Consider the following 22871-nt stretch of genomic DNA (forward strand, 5'->3'; position numbering starts at 1 on the left):
TGAATAAAATGGTCATTAGAAAGGAGTCTTTGCTGTGGCATATGTTGATGTAACATAGGTTTGTGGTATATTAAACCGTGTAAGGAAAGGAAGGGAGAAAAAAAATACCCTTTTTAGCTACAACCAAAAGCTAAGAAGTGAAGCCTGAATTCTAGTTGCTTCCGAGCAGCAGCCCGTTCACACGTGGCACTGCAGCTTGCGCACCGTGTGATGCACGGCACATCTTCCTGGGGCCGCAGTTTCCTTTGCCCTTAAGTGGATGTTGGGGATCCCTTCCAGCTCTGGTATTTGGTGATGTGTTTGGCAGAGCTTAGAACCAAAACCTGCTGGTGCAGAAGCTTAGTGGTGTGGAACAAGAGCTCTGAGCAGCCTACAGATCTGAGTTCAAGTCCCAGCTCGCCCTGCCTCTCAGAATCTCATCTGTGAGCTCGAGACACTGGCACCTTGGCCCTAAAGTTATCAGGAGGGCCACATAAAGAGTTGCACTAAAAGCACTTAACACAGAATACATATTTTAAAAGTTAGCTCTCATGCTTTCTATCTCAGATGTTTTCTATTTTTGCTCTCACCTTTGTTTTTGTCCTGGGTAAGCCTCACCAGTAGAGCTGAGATGGTATTTCTTCAAGCCGCATGAAGGACAGATGGTCATATAATTTATCAAAGGGCATCCCTTTGGGTGACATCAAGACCTTGACAAACAGCGCCTCCCCCGTATGTCAAGGTGGTTTTATGCCGTGGCCCGTCCACGCTTTTGAGAGACGTCAGAGTAGCCCTCTCACGGTGGTTGCATGTCCCCCCTTCAAATGAAGTCCTTCCTACACGTAGATACTCCGTTAGGACTGGAGACGCCTTGCCCAAGAGGTGGTTTCTGGCCCAGAGATGGCCTAATTCCTCTTGCCTGGTTCTGTATAAATTCACTGCAAACAAAGAGTTCCTCTGAAGACTACCAAGGAACTGGAAATGAAAGCCTACATTTAGAAAACGTCCGTTACACCAGGCTCCGTGGAATAAATGGGGAAATGCCATCTAGTTAGAGGCAGGGTTCCCATGCTTGACTAGGGGCTTTCCAGGTTGGAGGGGTGGGTGTGGAGCAGAGGGCGCGGGCCCTTCCCCTCCCTCAGCGTGTGGACTGTAAGTGCCAAGGCTGTAAGCGGGGTCTCTCGGGCACCTGGGCTTCTCCGGTTTCCCGTTGTCCTTTTCGAGTTCTCATCTCTCCCTGAAGTTTACTGACTATCTCCTTTCTCTCCACTCCTTTTTTTTTCCTAACCTGCTTTCTGCTTGGATCCTCCGTAGGAATGCTTTGGGGTAAATATTTTTTCCTTCAATTTTCTTTGAAGTAAAAAAATATATATATGGGGATGGGTTGGAGGAGGGAGAAAGTAAGATTGGGAGGGAAGGAGCTGGCTCGTCAAGAAGGGAGGGGTGAGTTTCTATGAGTGGTGTGTTTCCATGGCTGTCCAAGAAGAGAAAAATCAGGGGTCACCAAGCCTTCTTGGGAAGCTGATGACTCTCTCTGGTTTGGAGATATATTTGGCTTGGCTGATGCCTTTTTAGACAGGTAGATAGATGAACTTAATAGAGTAAAAGAGTTTTTTAAATATACAAAGCCCATGGATGCAAAAAGCCACTGATATCAACGTGATACTTTGGATTATCTACATGCAGATCTAGGGCTGAGTAAAAGTGACTTGTCGGCCATGGCCTGTAACCATTGAAGAGGGTCTTAAAATTCACGTTCTGGGGAAAGTCAGCATTCTTTGGTTACATTCAGTGTCTTCCTACCTTGCTTTGTATGAAAGAGAAGAGGGCCCCTGAACTCCCGTCGGGGAGGTAGGGATGGCAAGAAGGACAGGGTCAAAAACAGGCGGAAGCCTTGCATCTTCCATCTGATGTCCTGGACGGCTCGCATTTCCTGGGAGAGCTGGTGTTATGGTAATCGGGGCCACCATGAGGACAGAACCAGAGCCTGAGCTCACTATTTAGACTCTCATTTCCTACCATCTGCGTCTTTGACAAATTGCAGTTGTTTGACTTGAATGCGAGGATCTCGGGATGCTCACGGTGGAGAGAGAAATGCAGGCCGATTTATTCATTTCCTCCCTAAAAATAGAGAGCAAGTGTATTTTATCTACTAGGAGAAACATTTCTGAGGGGCTGAATAGGGAGGGTCGTTAGCTGCAGGGCAAGAATGGAGGTGGGCAGGGGCTGCGGTTCGGGCCTCTTCCCGCTGTAAGGCTCTCTGCAGCTTGTGCTGGGTACAGGGGGCTGGAAAAGGGAGGGGACCACAGGGAGAGCCAGCCGCACAGAGAATCTGGGTGTGAGCCAGGTCCTGGCAAGAAGCCTGCGTGACATGCTCTCCCTGGAGCACGCAGCCCAGCACAGCACGAGTATCCTGTCCCCCACCGGGCTTCCTCACCCTGCTCTCCCCTGACCTCATGAACTGTGCAGAGGTGACAAACCTAGAGCCAAAGACAGGACTAGGTTGAGTCCCCTGATGAGACTTGCTCTCCACCGTAGCTCCCTGTTCAATTCAGACATCATTTGGGAGCCTCGGTGAAGACTTCCTAGACCAGGCACCGTGAGGCTCTGCAGTGTGCCATGGTCGTGTTCCCTAGTCCACCTGCCTTGCATTTGCACTTGGCCAGTGTGGTGATGGCTGTTAGGGAGAGGACGTGTTGATTACCGTGTGCGCACGGGTGCCTCTCTATGTGCCTGTGGGTGTATGTGGGTGTGTACGTGCATGCAGGGGTGTGTGTGCATATGAGTGTGTGCACCCTGGGAGTCACTGAAAAATTTTTCTTGGAGTGTGTTTTTTTTTGGGGGGGTCTCCCTAAATGAGTCTCCTCTGGCCTCTTGCCTACCTCTCTCACCCTCTCCCCTGCCGTTGTTAATGCTGCAGTGTGACTGTCACTTTAACTCTCCCCTGTCCTGTGACTCCCCGGGGACCTCTCCCCTGCAGAACCAACAAGGGGCGTGACATCAAGACGATCAAGTCGCTGCGGGTGCTCCGGGTGCTGAGGCCACTGAAGACCATCAAGCGCCTGCCCAAGCTCAAGGTGACGTTCACCGGGGGTCTTCCCGTCGGCCCCCTTCTTCCGTCCTCTCTCTGCAGCCGCGGCTGGCCTGCTCTGGGGGAAGGCGTCCTGGGAATATTCCTTGCGCTTGTGCCACTTGAGCTAAAGGCCTTAGTTTGAAAGGAAAATAACCAATATCCCAGATCTACAAGGAGGTTCTTGCCTCTGAGTCCAAACCCAGGAGGGGTTATACACGCTGCGCCAGGTCATCTAGGAGGAACCCTGTGTGGCATTGTCCCAGCGCCTCCTGTGTCATTTAGGTGGACCCAGAGCCGTGAAGTGGGGGCGGCCGGAGCCCTCCATGGGAGTCTGCACACGAGATCAGACCAGGCATCCTGGGAGGGTTTCTTTCCTCATAATTCTGTAAAACGAAAGGATCTTCTGGCCCTGACCCTTTGTATTTCTGAGGCACAGATAGGTCAATAACTGCCCAAGGACACAGTCATTTTTGGCCGCTGCAGAGAAGGGAAGTAAGCTCACATGAACAAAGTTCTTGTTGCCAAGACAACGTTATCTTGGTTCTGCTCCCAGCCAGCGCCCTCCCTGCTCACCCGCCCCTGGGCGCCTTCCCTGAGCCCCCTGCCCTCAGAGGGGGTGCTTTACCATTCAAGTTGGCTAGCACATTGAACCCGCCTCCCCCCACATCACTGATAAGGAAGCTAAGCCTCACAGGGAAAAAAGTTCCTCCTCCCCCAGATCCTGTGAATGAGAGCCAGCCACCACCAGGGAGGGACCAGGGGCCTCTCCGTGTTCCCAGTTCTTCTTTCCCATTGGGTTTGCACAACCTCTGATCCTCCCCAGCAATCCCTCCCCACCGCCCCTGCCGCCCTTAAGCCCTCTGTTTCTACAGACAGGCGGCAAACCAGCTAGGTTTACCAAAGGCATCAGAACGCAGGAAAGTCACTTTTGAATAGCCCCTCACTGGCTGAGATCTGGCGTCCGCTCAGAGCCCAGGGCCCTGGCCGTCTGCACGGAATTCCGGGGAAAGGTACTTGTGCGCCAAAGGGGGTGTCCTCACTGCCTGCTCTCCACCTTCCACCCTGGATGAGGCATCTCCCACAGTATGGGGGGCCCAACGTAGAGCCTGGCCTGGGTCAGTGCCCATGGATGTCCGTTCCTCTCTGCCTCGCTCCCAGCAAAGTATGGTCGGGAGGCCTGGGGTCTCACCACTGCCGTTGCTGCAGCCCAGGTCCAGTGGTTTCGTCTCCTCTGAGCTAGGCTGGGGCCCCCAGAGGAGCGTGATGAGATTCGTTAACAGGTTGGAGAAGGCGACTCCACCCTGGTTATTTCCAACTCATTAGGAACCACGGGCCCCTCTCTCTGCAGCTCCATCACCTGAGGGCAGTGTCGGTGGCTCCAAGAATTCCGCAAGGCTGCGTGTCACTCGTTCACTGCGATGCTGAACGAGTTAAACGGGCAGTGTTCGCCCAGCGCTGCGAAGAAGCAAGCACACAAGTGTAGCACCACTGTGGGGCTAGACTCGCCAGTGAGCTTAAACCTAAAAACCTAGCAAATAACCTAAAAATGGCTTCAACTGTGTTGAATTCCCACGTAGCTCTCAGCGCTTAGGGCCTAGGATAGCTCGTGCAGCTGGAGTCCCACCGCCTTGACCTGAAGTGCAAGTCCCTGATCCCCCCACGTGGTCCTCCCAGCTCTAAGAGGGGCGGCTCTCACCCCGCTCTGCTGCCACCAGTTGAATCTGTACCCTTCACAGCAGCTTGAAGCTAGAGAACAGTTATGTGAACTGTCAAACATAATTGGAGGAAGTGTATGAACTTGTTACAAGATCATCATTAAAATGAGCAAAGATGATAGTTTTATTTAATTACTCTCTGATCCATTTAGAAAGGCAAAGGGAAAACAAAACCTACTCAGTATATAAATCAAATCTAAGACTATCACCACATACATGAGGTTAAGGATAAGCTATTTAATGCCTGAAAAAGGCTAAAGGATTTCAAGGACCCCTTTTTCTGCAGTAAATGTCTGTGTTTCACACTAAGTGGAGAGCACGTAATGGGATTCCACAGAGGACTCCCTCGGCTGCCTGGTACCATCTGGTCTCTTCTGCCTTGGATTTCCTTTCAGATTCAGAGCGTGTGTTCCCCTCCCGAATGGTAGGTTCCTACAGTCAGGACCAGCTTGGAAGCCGGGGCTGAGGCCCCTGGGTGTCCCTTCTCAGTAGGGTGGTAGCTCCTGGGGCACCTTCTCGGTGGGGCTGGCTGGTGGTGGTCTGGCTCCAGCGCAGCTCCAGGCAGAAACACAGGCCATTCCGGAGGCTCACAGGCCGGGCTTTTGCTTCTGTCCACAGGCCGTCTTCGACTGTGTGGTGACCTCCTTGAAGAACGTCTTTAACATCCTCATTGTCTATAAGCTCTTCATGTTTATCTTTGCTGTCATCGCAGTTCAGCTCTTCAAGGGCAAGTTCTTTTACTGCACGGACAGCTCCAAGGACACCGAGAAGGAGTGCATGTAAGTGCCACCAGCACGGACTCTCACTTTCTGTCATGTGTGCTCCGATGAGGTCCGCTCGACCCTTTGTGGACAGTCTGTTCTTTCTGTCTTCCCACCTTCATTGCTCTTTTGGGGAAAAGGCAACATAAGAAGTTGTTGAATTCTGATTGACTGCCTCTTTTGTGTCAGACGGGGTCCATGGCATTTTACATCGGTTTTTAATTTTAAATCTTTGTAATGACCTTTTGAGACCGGTTTCATTTGCACATCATAGTTGTAGAAGCTGAGGCTTGGAAAGTTGAAGGAAGTTGCTCAGGGTTGCAGTGGGATCACTGAAGGATTAGGATTTTATCTTCCATGCCTGTGAGGCACCAAATCCCATTTTTATCCCACAGTAATACACTGCCTTTAATGAAACTCCTTCCTTGTGTTTGAATGCCGATGGTGACTCCCATCCGTGATCGAAGTCCACAGAGTTTCTTTACTCTTCCACGAGTGACAAGGTCCTCTTTCATTCCTGTGCTGGTTTTAGAGGCAACTACGTCGATCATGAGAAAAACAAGATGGAGGTGAAAGGCCGAGAATGGAAGCGCCACGAGTTCCACTATGACAACATCATCTGGGCCCTGCTGACCCTCTTCACCGTCTCCACGGGGGAAGGGTGGCCTCAGTGAGTGCGGGGCTCGAGCTGGCGCGCTTACCCGGGAGCTGGCTGGGGCCAGCTGCTTGCCTTGAGGAGCTGATTCAAGATGAACAGGGTGAACCTTTTGTTTTTGTTCCAGGGAAAGTGAGTGGTTATGAGCAGGCGAGACAGGCCACAGAGAGGAAGAATGAAAATCCTTCAGGCAGGAATCGAGAGGGAGATGGCAGAGACAGGGAACTATTTGAAACCCTTAATATTTCAGCCAGTGATTGAGGAGTTGAGTGAAGCCCTCTGGCTCCTCTAGAACAAAGGTGTTTCGAACAGCTCTGTGGACCTTAGGAGAGTCCCTGACAACTGTGAGAGACTGATTTATCCTCCAAGTTGGCCCTGGACCTGAGGATTGAGGGTTAAAGAGGAGCTGGCAGAACCCAGAGATGCTTTCTGTGATCATACCTCATATGAAGAAGGTAACAGAATGCAGTTTCTTCTGCTGCCTGTAGCTGCAGGCTGAGTTTTTCAGGGACTTGGCCATTACTTAGATGCCACTTTCTGGTGGCAGCATACTCTGTTGGCAGCAAAACGCCAAGTAGAAATTCAGGAGTCTCTTGGTACTCATTATGACAACCTCAACTATAAAAAAGTCACTCTGGTGCTTAGGAGTTGGCTGCATGGTGGCCCGGGGGCTAGAAAGAGCAGTGGATTGGGTGTCACTGGGCCTCCACCAACTTGGTTATGGAACCCCAGATTCATGGAGGGGCCACAAAGTTTAAAAAGCCAGATAAGGAAATACAGTAGGGGGTACCGCTGCTAACGGAGCCTTGAGTCTGAGCAGCTGCCGAAGTTGCCGATCACCATCCGCACCCCCTCCGTCTGTCCCCAGAGTCTTGCAGCACTCCGTCGACGTGACCGAGGAAGACCGGGGCCCGAGCCGCAGCAACCGCATGGAGATGTCCATCTTCTACGTGGTCTACTTCGTGGTCTTCCCTTTCTTCTTCGTCAACATCTTCGTGGCTCTCATCATCATCACCTTCCAGGAGCAAGGGGACAAGATGATGGAGGAGTGCAGCCTGGAAAAGAATGAGGTAGGACAAGTGGCCTGGAGCGTGGGGCAGCTGGGGCTCTGGAAAGGACTCTCTGGCCAGCCGCGTTAGGAGGAAGACGGAACGTTCTTAACTTTCTTGTCAATTCTAGAGAGAAGATGGGACTAACTAATTAGTCCTTAAATAAACTTTTTTTTTTTTAACTCCTCTGTGTAATGCCCTGGTATGATGCACAGAGACCTGGAAGGGACGTAGGTGTTTAAGATGCAGTCTTTACCTTTATGCAGCGCGAGGTCTGGATGTGGGGGTAAAAGATGTCAGTCAGCGTTACAACATTAAGACATCCGCTTACCTGGCCGTGCCCCTCGATGGCGTGTTTTTCCCGTAAGGGCAGGGAACTTGCTTACTTATTACTGCTCTTCTAGTAACAAGCGCACGGGCACATTGTACTCTGTTTTTATAGTAGAACTGAACTAGACGTCGTTAGAGGTAAGAGAAGTGCAAATAAAATGTTACAAGAATGCACAGGGGCCTAGAGTGTTACTTCTGACTGCAGGCGTCTCCCTGCCTGAATGTCTCAGCCACATGCTGTGTAAAAGGACATTATTAACAACCATTAAGTTCTGACCCGGTGGGACAGAATCCCTCTAGTGTCCTGTGTGTTCATTTAAAGTGACGTCTCACCTGTAGTTTTGTCTGGATCTTTTCTTTTGCCCCTTTTACTTCTGCTGGTCCAGCCCTAGCCCTCCTTCCTGCCCCGTCCTCCGCGTCTAACCGTCTAGCAGAGAGCCCGCCTGCTCCAGAGCACAGGTGGGAAGGCACTCTGAGCTCAGGCTCACAAGTGTGATTCCCCTACAGAGGGCGTGCATCGACTTCGCCATCAGTGCCAAGCCGCTCACCCGCTACATGCCCCAGAACAGACACACCTTCCAGTACCGCGTCTGGCACTTCGTCGTGTCTCCGTCCTTTGAGTACACCATCATGGCCATGATCGCCTTGAACACCGTCGTGCTGATGATGAAGGTGAGAGGACGGTGGCTGGGTGGCGCTCGGGCAGGCTGAACCTCGGTGACTGTTCCCTCGCCGAGCACTCGTGTGTGTGCCCGAGATGCTGAGAAAATACTCCGACTTACCAGTCTGTTTTCTCCTCACCTCCTCTGCCATTGTGGAATCTCTTTTTGATCCTGCCTGCTGCATCCGCCCAGCCTCTGGGTCTCTGGGGCAAAATGCAGTGAAATAGGCAGCAGCGGTCCGGTAACTCTGAAACTGAAGGTTGGTGATGACCGGCAGATTCTGACAAGGGCGGGGATCCCAGGAGATGTGGGTGATCACAGGGTTCTAAAAGAGGGTCATGAGAGGTTTGAGTTACTGACTACAAAATGGTAAGGAAATTAACTGTAGAAAATATTTATGCCCTTCCCACCTTCATCTCTAGGAAGACTGGCTGTTTTCCTAATAAGTGACCTCAGTGGGGCATGATCTGGGTTTTCCTGTCTAGTTTTGTTTTGTTTTGTTTTGTCCTGTTACCAAGGACGTGTTCTCCTCCTTAGCGCTCGGTGACCATCTCTCCTCCTCCGTCGTGCACCAGCACGCCTTCCGAGGGCCGGGATGAGAGACGGCCAGCCTCTGTAACGTGGACACCCTCTCACCGTTAGGGTTTGATTCTTTCTCTCCTCTTTTCTCTTCCTGGTAGTACTACTCTGCTCCCTGCACCTATGAACTGGCCCTGAAGTACCTGAATATCGCCTTCACCATGGTGTTTTCCCTGGAATGTGTCCTAAAGATCATTGCATTTGGCTTCTTGGTACGTCATGGAATTTATCCCAGCATCGTGCTTGTCTTCCCTCCTTAGGGGGGTACGTCCCCAGCCTTGTTGGAAGAGGGGGGTGGTTACCACTGTTCCAGAAACGGTTCACACACCTGCCCATCTAATTGTGGGCTTGTTTCAACTGCTCAATAAACCGCTGTAGAGACAAGACAATGTGTGAGGGTGTGATGAGAAGGGGCAAAGGAAACCAGATCCCCAGCCCCGTACTCATGTAGCCATCAGCTCTGTTGCTGCCAAGTTCTGTCAGTGGTCGAGGGGTGACAGTCACTGGGTCTCACTAGAACTTAGGAAGGTTTGTATGTTGGTAAAAGGAATAAGACAAGGATCGGACTAATCAGCCTTGGGTGCTACTTTACTGGTAGAAGACTGAAGATTTTATAACTCAAATGGGAAAGTATCTGTCCTCCGTAGCCTCGCACATAGCAGATGACAGCGTGTACCTGGTTGTCCTCTTCCCTGTAGTTACGTGAAGAGTAATTTCTGCCAATAAAAATGAATATTTAGTACCTAAGCTTACAAAGGCTAATGACGTCTGAAGTGCGTAAGTGTGTGTGAGAGAGAGGAGGAGGGACAGAGAGCACGAGGGGGGGTTTCTGGAATTGGGTTCCAGGGGCGTTGGGCTGTGTTTCCATGCCGTGAGTCCTCCTTTTACTTCTCCTCAACTACTAACTATAGTTGTTTGGCAAATTCTTGCATCTGCCACCGAGAACATTAAGCAAACCTAGCCCTTTGCTTCAGTGTCCTGGAAACAAAATAATCCTCTGTCCCCAAACCCCTCAACTCTTGGCTCAGCGTTTACAGTGAGATCAGCGGGATGCAGATAAACCCGCGTGACAGCTGTGTCACACCTACTCAGTGTGTGAGCTTGAGCTCCCGTTTCAGATTAGATGTGTGTGTGGCTTTCCCTGCGAGAAGAGAAACTTAGCCTGTTATCTGATTATGGGTTTGTCCGGCGGCAGCTTGAACCAGGACTCTGGCCTGAGGATCGTAAGGGCTGATGGTGGGGCTTGCTCCTGGTCTCCTGGTGGTTCTTTGAAAAGTCACTGATTTGATGGCTTGAGGAGCTGAAGGGAGCCCATTGCTCTGGCTGTATTGTGGGTTGTTGACTCCCTTTTGAGTGTTTTGAGACTTGGGGAAATGACAAAGTGAAAAGAAACCACACCATCAAGGAAGCCTTTGTAATAGCCTAGCCCTGGGCTGGGGTGCAGGGGAGGGGAAGCGGTGCCACGAGGGGGAAGTGTTTCTCTGCGTCTTGATGACGTGGCTGTCGTATTGACAGTTGTCTGTGACTTAAGTCCCCAGTTACGTGTCTGATGATGGCGGCTGCTGAATACATACTCAGAAGCTTAGCTAGATGATTCGGCCCCAGAGTCTGCCTCCTTCCCACCCTCACCCCCATATTTTCATTCAAGGTCTACATGCATTTTCACACCATAAAAGGCACCGCTCACCCTGAATTTTCACTGATACGGCGCTGCAGGACTTCAGAATTCCCTGACGTGTACCGTGCTGTCAGACGTGTTCAGTGACTCTGAAACAGGCCTGGCGGAGACTGTCATTATTTTTGTTGTTGTTGTTATTTTAAATGAGGACATTGACGTTCAGAAAAACTTGTGTCGCTTTTTGACGATTACACAGTAAAAAGCAGTAGACCTGGAAAGTGGAATGGGAATAAAAAAGGAAGGAAGAAGGAAAAAGAAACAGGGAGCGAGTTAACACACATTGGTTGTCTCCTAAATACCAAATGCTTTACGTATGACTCGTTTTGGCTTCATAACAACTCTGTTAGATGGGCATTAGGTGCTTTCCTCCTTTGTTGGTGAGCTCGGGCTCAGGAAGATTCAGTGCTTTGCACAAGGTCACAAGAAGGCAGCGCCAGGGTTCAGTTCCTGGTCTGTCTGACTTCAAAGCCCTCACATTGTCCACCGTGATCTACTAGTCTGGACTGCACTGGGCTGGGCTCGGCCACACCCTATTGTCAAGTCTTCTCAGCTGGGATCCAGGGCTTCTGTCCTCTTGAAGTCTAGATTCATATTCTGGCTCTTGTATTTGGATCTATCCAAGAATTCGGACGCTCACCCCAGGGTGGGATTAGGAGAGCCCTGAGAATTGGGGACCTGGCCCCACTCCTGAAGGAGTAGGTCTCCTCTGCAGAAGTGGGTCGTGAGGCTGTGTGCCTGGTTTCTCTCCATGCCTGGCAGGTGCTCGTGGCTTTGGAATCAGACAGGCGTCTTGAAGCCTCAGTTTTCTCATTCATAGAAGGAGGGTAACAGGGCTGCCCTCTAGCCTTAGATACCATGTGTGTGTCCAGTCAGGGAACATACCAAGGCGTCTGGTCCTGCAAGACGCTCGTTAAGTGTACGTTCTCTCTCCCTACACTCCTTCTCCCTCTCTATTGTGTATCTCTTCCCACTCTTCTTGCCACTCCTACCACTCAGTATTTTATGAGCATGAGGTATTTATCACTACCCACTTGGAGGATCCATGGGAGGAATAAATGAACTGAAAGCATGCCAGGGAAGGACCTGGCCCAGAATCTGGCACACGTAGTAAGGACTCACTACTGCCAGTTGTCAGGATGGGAGAGGGTGTAAGTTGCACCGTGCTCAGAGGGTCTCTTATGGGAGGTGCTCCCCAAGGGCAAGTGGGTAACGTTTCGGGTACCCAATCGTCCAGTTTCTTTTAAGGAATGTAGTCTAAGGTCTGTGTTTGCCTGCACCCTGGAGATGGGAGCAGAGTCCCCCTTCTCTATTAAGCGGGACGTTACCTGGTTGGTGCATCATCCAGGTCCTGTATTTCTCTGTCTCCTTCAACCCACTTGTCTTATTGCCTCTTCCTTGCGTTTTATTTAGTTACACCTCCTCAAAAGGTGGAGCAGAGCAGAGAAAGAGTGGAATGGAAAGATGGGTTTGTTCATCTCATTGCTGATCAGCAGTTGGTTTGAAAAGGCTCAGCAGAGTCAGGAAGAGATTTTTGGTACATCTCTGATTTTTAGTCACTTAGGACGCCTATGTGACTTTTATTGAAAGTTGCAAGTCAGAGCTGTCTATGTGTAGGGTCACACGATACTATATAAATAATTTAAAGGCCACCGTTATGGAAAACCTTAGAGTAATGTTGTAAATCATTCTACTGTCTTGTGGGTGACAATGATGATTTTTTCTTTTTTGGGTGTCATAATGTTCTAGGCCACACATCCCTTTCTTACATATTTTTATGTAATATTCCATTTAAAAAAATCTTACATATATTTTATGTAGCTTTTTAGCGACAGCTTCAAAAACAAGATCTCCGAATAATGACGCAACACCTACCCAAAGGAGAAATCTCAGATTAGTTAAGGAGAAACAGCATTTCTGGTGAGAAAGAGGATATGAAAGCCAAAGCTAGAAGGAACTTGTACTTGAATTGACAAGTTTTAATTCCAAGTGACAGAGTTATGTAATGAAAGATGTCTTTTCTCCATTTTTCCCCCTTGTTTTCTTTTTTTTTTCCTCCCCCGATGCTCCCATGACTGAATCCCCTTCGCAGAACTATTTCCGAGACACCTGGAACATCTTTGACTTCATCACCGTGATCGGCAGCATCACAGAAATTATCCTGACAGACAGCAAGGTGAGTGGCGCCTAGATCCCTCTCTTTAAGCTCGGCCCGGGAGTGGCATTAAAAAAAATCCTTTGCACATTCAGCCCATTTTTAACTCCTCAAACCAAATGCATAGCCCCCATGCACTTCCTAAGCTTTTGCCAGAAAATGCAAATATCCAGGTGGCGCTGGATCTCTTGGAAGGCTTGGTTCCAGTTGCGTGACTCAGGTAGCAGCCCCTAAGGCGGCGAGTGGGACAGAGGGCGCCAGAGAGGCCGAGTGAGCACAGTGCTCTGCTGGACTCTGGGAGGCACACAAGAGGCACGGGATCTTCACCCTCAGAGTGGTGAGACCTGAAATTGTTTATCCTAAAGAAGACGCGGATTGCTCATCACAGCTCTTTGAACATTGGAGGGGTTCTCTGGTCTGCTCTCTGGCATCCAAGTGCAGAGTGAGGACCGCTTACAGAAGATGAGGGAGCCCGGTCTTGTCAGCTGAGTGCGGGGTGCCCTCCCAGGGCACTTTCATACCTTCCTATCTGAGAACTGAGGGCAGGCTTGGGAGGCCTAGAGAGATGGTCCTCCCGGGGGCTGTCGGCTGGAGATGGGGTTAGAAACGAAAGATGGAATCTGTGTTCAATTTTATGATCTGAATGAAGGATAAATGCACAAATACTAGTGCTTAGATTTTCTAAATGACCATAATGTCACTTTTGTAATTATACGTTTTCTTTTGGTCCACCAGCTGGTGAACACCAGTGGCTTCAACATGAGCTTTCTGAAGCTCTTCCGAGCCGCCCGCCTCATCAAGCTTCTGCGCCAGGGCTACACCATCCGAATTTTACTCTGGACCTTCGTGCAGTCCTTCAAGGTAAAGGGCACCAGCTCCTCCTCGCTGAGGGTTGCGGGGGCCCTGTCGTGTCAGACAGCACACAGGCCACGTGGCATCACTCCACAGGTGCCCTCGTCTCTGCACGTGGGTGTTGTCAGAAGCATCCAGTAAACCCAGCAGTCCTTCATTACAGCACAGCTCAGCCAGGCAGCGGGCAGCTCACAGCTAATTGGCTGGAATCTCGCTCTCGAACACCTCATCTGTGTAACTCAGTTGTCTTCTCTGTCCACTGAGTGGGAGCTTGTTTTATGAGGGCTGTTCCCTCTCCGGGTGTTCCAAGGTGTCCTGAGCAACTCCGTCCACGGGCAGAGCCAGCCACCTGGAGTCACACATCCTCTGCGTTTTCAGTCCGTGGCTTTATTCCACAGAACAGCATTTCAAAGGACTCCTTGAGTTGTGTTTTATAGCAGGATTATTCATACCAGTCCCACTCATGTCTTCATTAGTGTGTCTTTCCTGAACCACTGAATGTATGGCATGCTGGTGGTCACCTCTGTGTCCTGCAAACTAATAGGACGTCTGCCCAAGGTTAATATGGTGGGCTTCTTTTGAATGGTCTCATGGGGCCATAAGAGGTATATATGTAATAAGTATAAGTTAAAAATTGGTACCTGAGACCCACGTTAATGGCGGAGACTTCCAGTAAAAGGAGTTTTCCAAACATATTTAAAAATCTTCGCACTCTAGCAAATATTATAATTAATTTTTTTGTAATTAGTTTGTTTTTAAGGTTTGAGGGGCATCAGTGCTTTTTGATAGCCTAATATTTTCCTCTTATAAAAACAGGTTTTCAGAATGTATTTTAAAAATACATTTGGTGAAATTGATTCAAAGATGAGAAGTCATGAGTTCACTGACCTGCCTTCTTTATTTTAATTATTTATGTATTTTAATTACAAATTGAACTAAAGAAGGCAGGTCAGTGAATTCATGGTTTCCCATCATTTGAAAGGGAGTACACCCCACACCTTCATCACTGATTTACTTCTCCATCAAGGTCTGTGGGATTTGAGAGGTGAGACCGGTTGCAAGGATATTCAGGCTCCTATGAGCAATATTGACATTTTTATTGTATTCAGAGTAATTGTTTGATGTGATGACTCCCACAGAGGCCTCACCTCAATGAAAACTATTTTTTCCAAAGCTAAATGACAGAGGAGAAGTCTAAAACCATAGCAGGAATTGACCATTTGAGTCTCAGGAGAATCTGGTGTAGAATTTGAAGCACAAGGTGCTCTTGGACCATTTTTTCACAGCCTACCCAACAAGTTACAGTGCTTAGTGAGTCTCTGAAGAAATCTGTGTCAGCTTGTCATGTTATCATGATCACTGCTTCTCTGTAAAACTGTATACTATTGAGGGCAAGGAAAAGCATGTCAAAAATTGATGGCCAAATGGCTTATTCCAGTAAACAGAGAACAGTGGAGACAGGTGTGAGTCTGCCTCCAGGTGACACTGTGAAGCGTGGGTGTTTCCTTCTCGGAACAGCCCTGGGGCACAGTGTGGACGTTGTTTTCTTGAAGTTGGTTTAGCAAAAGCTGCCCCTGCAAACACACAGCCGAGAGTCGCACAGTGCGAACAGCACTGCCACCGCCAGTACCGCACGCCCCAGGCACCACCCAGTTCTCCACCACTGACCCCGCCTCCGTTCCTCTCTCTCTTCCTTATTTTGTGTTGGAATTTATAACATGACAAGAAAAGAGATCAGGACGAGTCTTTGGTCCTCTCCCCAAGGCTGGGGGTAGGGAGAGACGTACTAGGGGCTGGGGCCGTTGGGGTGGAGACGGTAGAGTAAGGGCAGGAAGTAAAAGGCAGAAGGTGGCAGAAGGGGCGAGGCCTGCCTCCCTGCCCTCTCCTCTCAGCAGAGGGTGTCTTCACGGCCCCTCAAAATGCAGCCACTCCTGCCACAGGCCTTGGGAGTCAGCACGTCACAGAAGACAGGGTCCTCCCGCGGCCTTTCCATTGCATTTTAAAGTTACTCCTTATTCAGGTTGTAGAAGTCTCCAGGGCTCTTCATTTAGTTAGCTCTGCTGATAAGCTCTGCCCTGCTCGCGCAGTCTGCAAGCCTTCAATTGCTCTCCTGGGATTTGTGTTGTGCACACTCAAGGTAGAGTGGAGACTCGGAGTTGCACCGCCTGCCAGGGAAGCTTACCGGTGAAGAATAGGGGCTTCTGTGTCAACACTGAGGTCACCCCAGAATTAGAGTGGCCATGCTGGCCCCCAAACCAAGCTGCCCTATGTCTCCATCCTCCCCCAGCCACCAAGGACCACTCCGCGCCCTCTATCTCCTGCATGGGCCCCCTTCACCTCTGTCATTCATGTGTTATCATCCCCGAGTGGAAGTTAGCTTGCACAGGGTGGAATCTGACACCACGTGGCTTTGTGGCAGGGTTTTGTGGTGGCTCACACTTTGAAAGGCCTTTTGGAATTTTGCAGGACACATAATAAAAGGTCAGGAGGCTTAACCATTGGGAAGAGATGTTTCATCAGAGTTTGAAGGAAGACTTCTAGGAACTGACCAACAACTGAGACCCCAGCTGTTTGATTTTTTTGCCCAGAGGCTCTGTTATGAGCTTCACATTGAGCGAGGGAGTGGGAAGGGTGACACAGGGACTTGGGAGCCAAAGCTTGATGCTTGCTGTGTAATTTGCATCACAGTTGCCCAGGTGATTAACACTCTGCATGCAGAGTGGGATGAACCCCAAGCCCAGGACTTTTCCCCAGCTCTCCCTTGGAGGTTTGGGCTCTGCTTCTGGGTGAGGGAATATTCCTGACAGATGAGAATTTACAAGCCTCTCTGGGGCCAACAGCTTACATCTCTGTCAGAGGACATGGACATCTAAAAAAAAAGCATGGAACCATGAGATAGAACGGCCCCAGGGAGCAGAGTCCTGGCCCTGTGTTTAGCTCAGCCTCAGGGCAAGAGCTCCTGTACTGCCTGGGACTGCAGGTGGTTGATCCTGGAACTGCCTGCCTTGGAGTTCACGGTCCGCTTGTGTCTGCTCTCCTTCCAGGCCCTCCCCTACGTCTGCCTTTTGATCGCCATGCTTTTCTTCATCTATGCCATCATTGGGATGCAGGTGAGCGGGCGCATCGGGGGCCTGGTGGGGGACAGTTGTTGCTCAGATGGTGTCTGGCTTTCCAGCCTGAGCACACAGGATTGAAGGTGCTTTAAAGAATTCCTTCTTGCCCAGTGGCATGCTCCCAAGATCTTGATGCAATGTGACCTTGGAAATTCACGTATGCAGGGTTCCCCGCTCACCTGCCCAGGTGTTCAGGGTGGTCTGATACAGGGGCTGCCTCTGAGGTTGGCAGATCATGGCACTGCCTCACATGCAGCTGGACTTCTGTGGGCACAAAGCAGAACTCCAGCCAAGGTGACACCACTGTTCTTAGCCAGAGGGGTCCCCGGGAGACTGAGGAGAGAGTGAAGCCCTTGACGATCCGGATCTCAGGATACCCCCATGTGTGAGTAACCCTGAAAGATCAGGTGGTTGTTCTCCTGTGTATGGCAACACAAATGTGTGTGAGTTATGTCTCCCAAGGCAGAGATTTATGCTCTTAAGTCCCACCACCGGGAACAACTCAGAGTTCCTGGCAGTGTGCCCGACCCTAAGGAAACCCACCGGCCACATTCCAGCCAGTCCATCTCAAAGGAGTTGCTGGACAACTCCCCTTGGTTACCACACCCTTTCCAGTTGCGGAACTGAGAAGTAGGTAACCAGAGGCCCACTGAGCAGCAGAGGCCAAACAGTCTTCAAAGGCAACTGCCATTTGTGGGGGGTGAACTCCTGTAAAGAGCCGGCAGCACATCCTACAGGCACATCCTACAACTATCCTAGGCGGATACATAGGCTCTCTGCCGGGCACAGGGAGGCAGACTCTCTGACTTGGAGATGTGGAGGCTAAACCCCAGCATAGGGCCTCAGCCAAGTGGCGGTCTCCTGCAGTCAGGCTGCCTTTGGGCTGCCAGCTGCCTTCTCAATGGGGCCTGCCATCTGGAGCCACTGCACACACACCCACCCCCCCCAGCCGCCGGCTGGCTGTATCCGCAGCCCTTTCCAGCGCCTCTCTGAAATGCCTTCTTTTTGCTCCTCTATCTTGCCTGCATCCCCTAATTTTGTTCATTTTCTAATCCCATTACTGGAGGGTTTGGTTCTCCAAAAATACAATAGAATGTCACATGTCAAAGTGTGCGGCTTGGTTGAGAAGTAATGAGTTCTCTTTCACAGAGGATATTTCGGTAGAGATTTAACGATGATGTCAGGGGTGTGTAGCAAGCTGAATCCCAGCAGAAGTGGAAGATTGGCTTGATGACTTCTATTAAGTCCCTTCTAACTCTCAAATATTTGATTCTAGAATTAAAATGTTCTTGAACAGCCAAATGAAACTTGATTAAATTAAGGATTTTTTGGATCCATGCTTAAAATGGTTCTTACCCCCTTTTCATCTTCAAGCAAAATAAACTAGAATAAAACCAACTCCAATACTAACCTGTTCCAAATACTGCTGATAATGAGAATACTATTTACAGTAACTTGAATTCCTGAGTGTCCCAGACACTGTGCTAAATATATGTTCTTACCCACTCCTGCCTCCCTTTCTCTCCCATTCTCTCTCTCTCCCCCACCCCAAATATATGTATTATACACACACACACACACACACACACACACACAAATATGTGACTAACGTATTCAGGAGTGATGTGAATGTTTATAGGTGGGTTTCATTGTCTCCACTGATGCTTACTTGGTTAAGTAACTTGTAACACACTCAGGATTTCAGATAGTAAGTGGGAGAGCTGAGATCTAAAGTCAGCCCTGCCTGCTTGGCAGCGCACGTTCCTCCTGTACTATGTGTTCTCTGTGCTGTCTCCCCTCCCACCCACATGCAAACCCAAGTATTTCTTTGACCCTTTAGTGGGAGGTGGGAGCTGTTATGAAATTGCAATATTTACAATAACTGTAATATGTAATACTTTATTGCCCTTAGACTTATTTCCAAAAAATAAGAGCACTCCTATCCATTCCAACAAGACATGACGGGTGTTCCCACCATGACTTACCTTAAGCTGGCCATCCTCAGCCTGGTCTGTGACAGAGACCCCACACCACGCACAGAGCAGACACCTAGCTTGTGACTAGAACGGCTGTATCTTGTATAGTCATGACAAAGCCAAGGGATCTATACACAGAAAAACAAAGAGAGAGTAGACATGCATTGGAAAGATGTAAGTGGCAACTGAAGTATCTTTGAGAAGAACCCTTGTTCTGAACTTTCTAGGGCTTCTTGGAAGAAGAGAGCTTTGCAGAGGAATCTGAAGGTAGAAGAAAGAAGTAATTTGCTGGGTTTGGTAAAGAGCCCTGGGGCGACAGGTCCTTAGCCTGAAAGCCTCACCTCCAGCACTGACCAGCTGCACAAACTTGGTCAAGTCACTGAGCCTCTCTGGGCCTTAACACCATCGTCAGTGCAGCAAAGGAGCTGCATAGATAGCTTGGCAGGTCCTTTCCAGGTCTAAAGTTCTGTGATCTCAAGTGAAAACGGATTTAAGCCTATACTTCAATTAAGTTTTCTGATGGGTCTCAGCAAACCTTCTTTCTCTTCCATATCCTTTCCTTTTGATGTTAGAGATTTGGGTTAATGTCAAGGACTGAGTGAAAAAGCTTTAAAAAAAAAGGTGAAAAATTTAAAGACCACCTTCATAATAAATGTACATTTCTGGCTTTGGGCTCCTTGACTGTTACACATGTACCTTTGGTAAAATCCCATTGCACCCTCCAAGCTGCTTCATGACTGGATAAGGTATTTGAGACAATCATGACAACTAATGATGGCTTCAGGAGTGTCACAGGGAGAAAAAACACTAAGTTGTGTATATGTGATGAATCAAGGATGAATCATGGATTCTGAGTTAAGAGGGTGAAAAGACAGACGCAGCTATGAAGACAGGCAAGGCTATATGACAGCTTCCACCTGGGGTGTCCAGAACCAGATTCGATGGTTTGGGTGGGATTTTGTCGGCGCTGCTACCTGTCTGACCGGGGCCCCTTCCTCCTCCCCAGCTCCCCCAGTGCTGCCAAGTTTGCCAACTCCATTCTCCCTGAGAGACAAGCAATATTTAGGCTTTGAAAAATAGCGTTGAGAACAAATTCCCCGAGCAGGTGTCAGTGGGAGTTATTTGAGCAAAAGAGCAGAGACTGTTCATCAATTGCACATTCTAAACACTGTTGGCGGGGGGGAAACGTGTTCCATTTAGCATATATTAGAGAAACTGAAGCGTGTTAAACACAGGCTGAACGTTGTCTCAACAGGCTGGAAGGGTGACCTGTAAGCCTTCAGTTGACGTGTGAGAGTAGATCCTGAGATCTGAAATGTGGCTGGGGAGGCAGGTGCACATGTAAGGGCACCCGTGCCATCCAAAGACCCGTGGTATCGACCTTGGCTCGATGAGTATTCACTGCGTATAAAGGTCTCTGCGTTGTCCCTCTTTTTCCATGTGAACTTGCACAGTGACCGCATTCTAAGCCCAGCAGCCAACAGCAGATTAGTTAGCACACTATAGCCAGATCTGCCCAAATCTGTTTTCTTTCTTCCTTTTCCAAGTGTCCAGTTTTGCTGACTTTCTTCATCCTGTTGGCCTGGACTTGGTGGTGTGTTCATTCTCATGGACTCTGGATTACCGCTGTTCCAGACTTCTGAGCTGTGAATCCCTGAATAGGAACACACCCCAGGAAGGCAGAGATGCCCCCTCTCTGACTTAAACTGCTTGCAAATTCCAGGGCAGCATCTGCCTAAGGAATAACTCACATCTTCTGCAAATACAAATGTTCTCATAACCTGAGACATCACATTACCACCCTAGGCAGGGAGGCGGGGGGCAATGCATTCCCTGCACTCCTATTACAGGCTAATATCTCTGACAGATGGCTTTAGTACCATGGTCAGCACCGTGGTGAACAGCTATCATGAAGATAAAAAGACCAGATTAGGAGTGGGAGGAACGACATATAAGCAGGCTGACTCCAAAGATCTTGCCTTCTCTGGTCCCTGCAAGCATTCATCCTCTTTGCTTCGCTGGAAAATGTAACCAGTCCTGCTTATCAGACCAAGAGTGTGGAGTCCCCCAGCCTCTCTGGGTCTGAGTTGTCTGCTTCAGAGTTGGGCCGTCGGGAGGAGCCATGCGTGCAAATTTGCCAACCCTGCAGGTGCGTCTCATACCGCGTGTTGGGCACGTGACACTGCTCAGCAGTGCTCATGGCTTTCTGTTGTTTTCCTCACGCAGGTGTTTGGAAACATCAAATTAGACGAGGAGAGTCATATTAACCGGCACAACAACTTCCGGAGTTTCTTTGGGTCCCTCATGCTCCTCTTCAGGTACCTGGATACGTGACTGCGGTGGCTGGAGCGCTCCTGCCAGAGGGACGCAGAGCTGGCCCACCTCTTCCTCCCATCCGCCTTTGTCTCTTCATTCTGCTGGCTCTGCTCCCATCAGGGTAGATGGTAGGGTGTGGGGGCAAGGCCTCCAGAAAACTGCTCTGATGACACTAGAAAGTTTCTGCCACATCTTTGACTCCAGGGTCAGTTTGTAAGTTGCACGTCAGCATGTCCCACGGGGCTCTGAGAAGGGGCAGGTGAGGATGGATTGCAGACCAAATTCCATTTACGGGCTGAAACCCTGGGTGGCCAGATTTGTGTGGGGTCTTAGAGACCCACCGCTCTTTCTACCACTGCCAACAAAAGATGGAGAAGCGGTGGGCGAACCGGCAGAACCCAAGAGAGACCTCATTGGTGCTCCCCGTCGTGGGGTGGAAAGCACCAGAAGGAGGCTGACCGGGCACAGAAGGCGCCTAGGGCCAGGGTGGGAGAGGGGGTGGGCGAATCGGGAAGGGGAGACCTGCCACCAGTAACCGAGTTGTCTTTTGGGCTCAGGAGTGCCACCGGGGAGGCCTGGCAGGAGATAATGCTGTCGTGCCTCGGGGAGAAAGGCTGTGAGCCGGACACCACCGCGCCGTCGGGGCAGAGCGAGAGCGAGCGCTGCGGCACCGACCTGGCCTACGTGTACTTTGTCTCCTTCATCTTCTTCTGCTCCTTCCTGGTGAGCAGCACTGCGCTCCTGGCCTGAGAAGTGGCCCAGCCCGCCCCTCTGCCAACCAGATGGGTTCCCTTCGGTGTCCGTTCAGTCATACACTCCAGTCCATGTTTGAAAAAAAAGGTCTTCCTCGAGAGAGAGCTCTTGGAGGCCAGAAGGCTTATCAGATGCGCTGGCTGGTGACGTTCCGTGTCTGGGAAAAGCCTCTGCTGCTTCTAGGGAGGGGCTGTAGGAGAAGAGATAAGAGTCGGGGAGGGTTCAGTGAATGGAGCATTGAATGTCACACCGAATCAGTTGTGACCCAGAGTAAATCTTTCTCTTCTGTACCTCCAGCATTTTATCTTACCAACAGGGCTAAGAATATCTTCTCTTTTAGAGGCCTTTGAGCTGTTTGAGAAAACATACCTTGAAAATATAAGGGGCTGATAGCATTGGTAACGGTAGAATCATGATAGCACACAATGTCAGAGATGCGATTCTCTCTTACGCCTCCACGTTTGGCGGCCTTTGGCCAGCTGGATAGACTGTAAGGCTGGGACTGCTTTGGGCACTAGCCAGTATTGAGTGGTACCTGTGGGGCGCACCCCACTGTGAAATGGTAAGAAGCCTCAGGGGCCTTCTTAATTCTTCCTTTGGGAGGAAGCATGACTTAACACACCAGCATCCAGAAATCTCTCCCCTGCACGATCAGCTAGTGGGTCCCTAAATGGGCCAGTCTGGTGTTTCCGGCCACCCTGACACCCTCAGCTCAGCTTCATGGCTAATGCCACTGGCTGCATAAAAATCTAAAACTGAAGCAATGCCACTTAATAGTGGTCAGCGTCTTGGCTGTGCATCAGTGAGCTGTCTCATGTCTGGGTATTTCTCCCTCTTTAAAGTGAGCCCAAGGGGACTGGCCACGTGTCCGGCTGTCGGGCGTGGGCAAGTGGCTTACATACAGACTGCTAAGCATGGCGGCCGGTCGGTGCAGCGGGGGTGAGCGACCAGAGGCACGGGGAGCCCGCACTGTGGCCTTGGCTTTGCTGTGGTTCTAGCCTTGGCCAGGACACCTTCCCTTTTGGGCTTCTGTGAAATGGGAAGAAGAATGACTTAATGATAAGAGTGTTATCTGTCCAGTGAGTTGATACATTTGCTTTAATACACTTCCTTCTCATAGGTGTGAAAGGTTTTTTCTTTTTTTAATGAAAAAAGAACACAAAACCTTATTTATAAATAGGGGAGTGGAATGTATACTGAAAATAACTGAGAGGAAATTTAGAATGAT

The 22871-nt window shown here is 49.8% G+C and overlaps 1 protein-coding gene across 5 annotated transcripts in view; it reads left to right on the forward strand.

Moving 5' to 3' along the window:
- Positions 1 to 22871, forward strand: part of CACNA1E (calcium voltage-gated channel subunit alpha1 E) — a 439633-nt gene that overhangs the window by 389292 nt on the left and 27470 nt on the right. For all 5 annotated transcript variants that reach the window (XM_064478060.1, XM_064478056.1, XM_064478059.1 and 2 more), the window contains 11 exons: positions 2960 to 3056; positions 5386 to 5546; positions 6061 to 6198; positions 7052 to 7253; positions 8070 to 8234; positions 8905 to 9015; positions 12571 to 12654; positions 13369 to 13494; positions 16530 to 16595; positions 20801 to 20892; positions 21448 to 21613. In XM_064478060.1, the coding sequence (XP_064334130.1) occupies positions 2960 to 3056; positions 5386 to 5546; positions 6061 to 6198; positions 7052 to 7253; positions 8070 to 8234; positions 8905 to 9015; positions 12571 to 12654; positions 13369 to 13494; positions 16530 to 16595; positions 20801 to 20892; positions 21448 to 21613 (1408 nt within the window). The remainder of the gene's footprint in view (positions 1 to 2959; positions 3057 to 5385; positions 5547 to 6060; positions 6199 to 7051; positions 7254 to 8069; positions 8235 to 8904; positions 9016 to 12570; positions 12655 to 13368; positions 13495 to 16529; positions 16596 to 20800; positions 20893 to 21447; positions 21614 to 22871) is intronic.

The sequence above is a fragment of the Camelus dromedarius genome, chromosome 23 (assembly GCF_036321535.1).
Source record: "Camelus dromedarius isolate mCamDro1 chromosome 23, mCamDro1.pat, whole genome shotgun sequence".
Classification (NCBI taxonomy): domain Eukaryota; kingdom Metazoa; phylum Chordata; class Mammalia; order Artiodactyla; family Camelidae; genus Camelus; species Camelus dromedarius.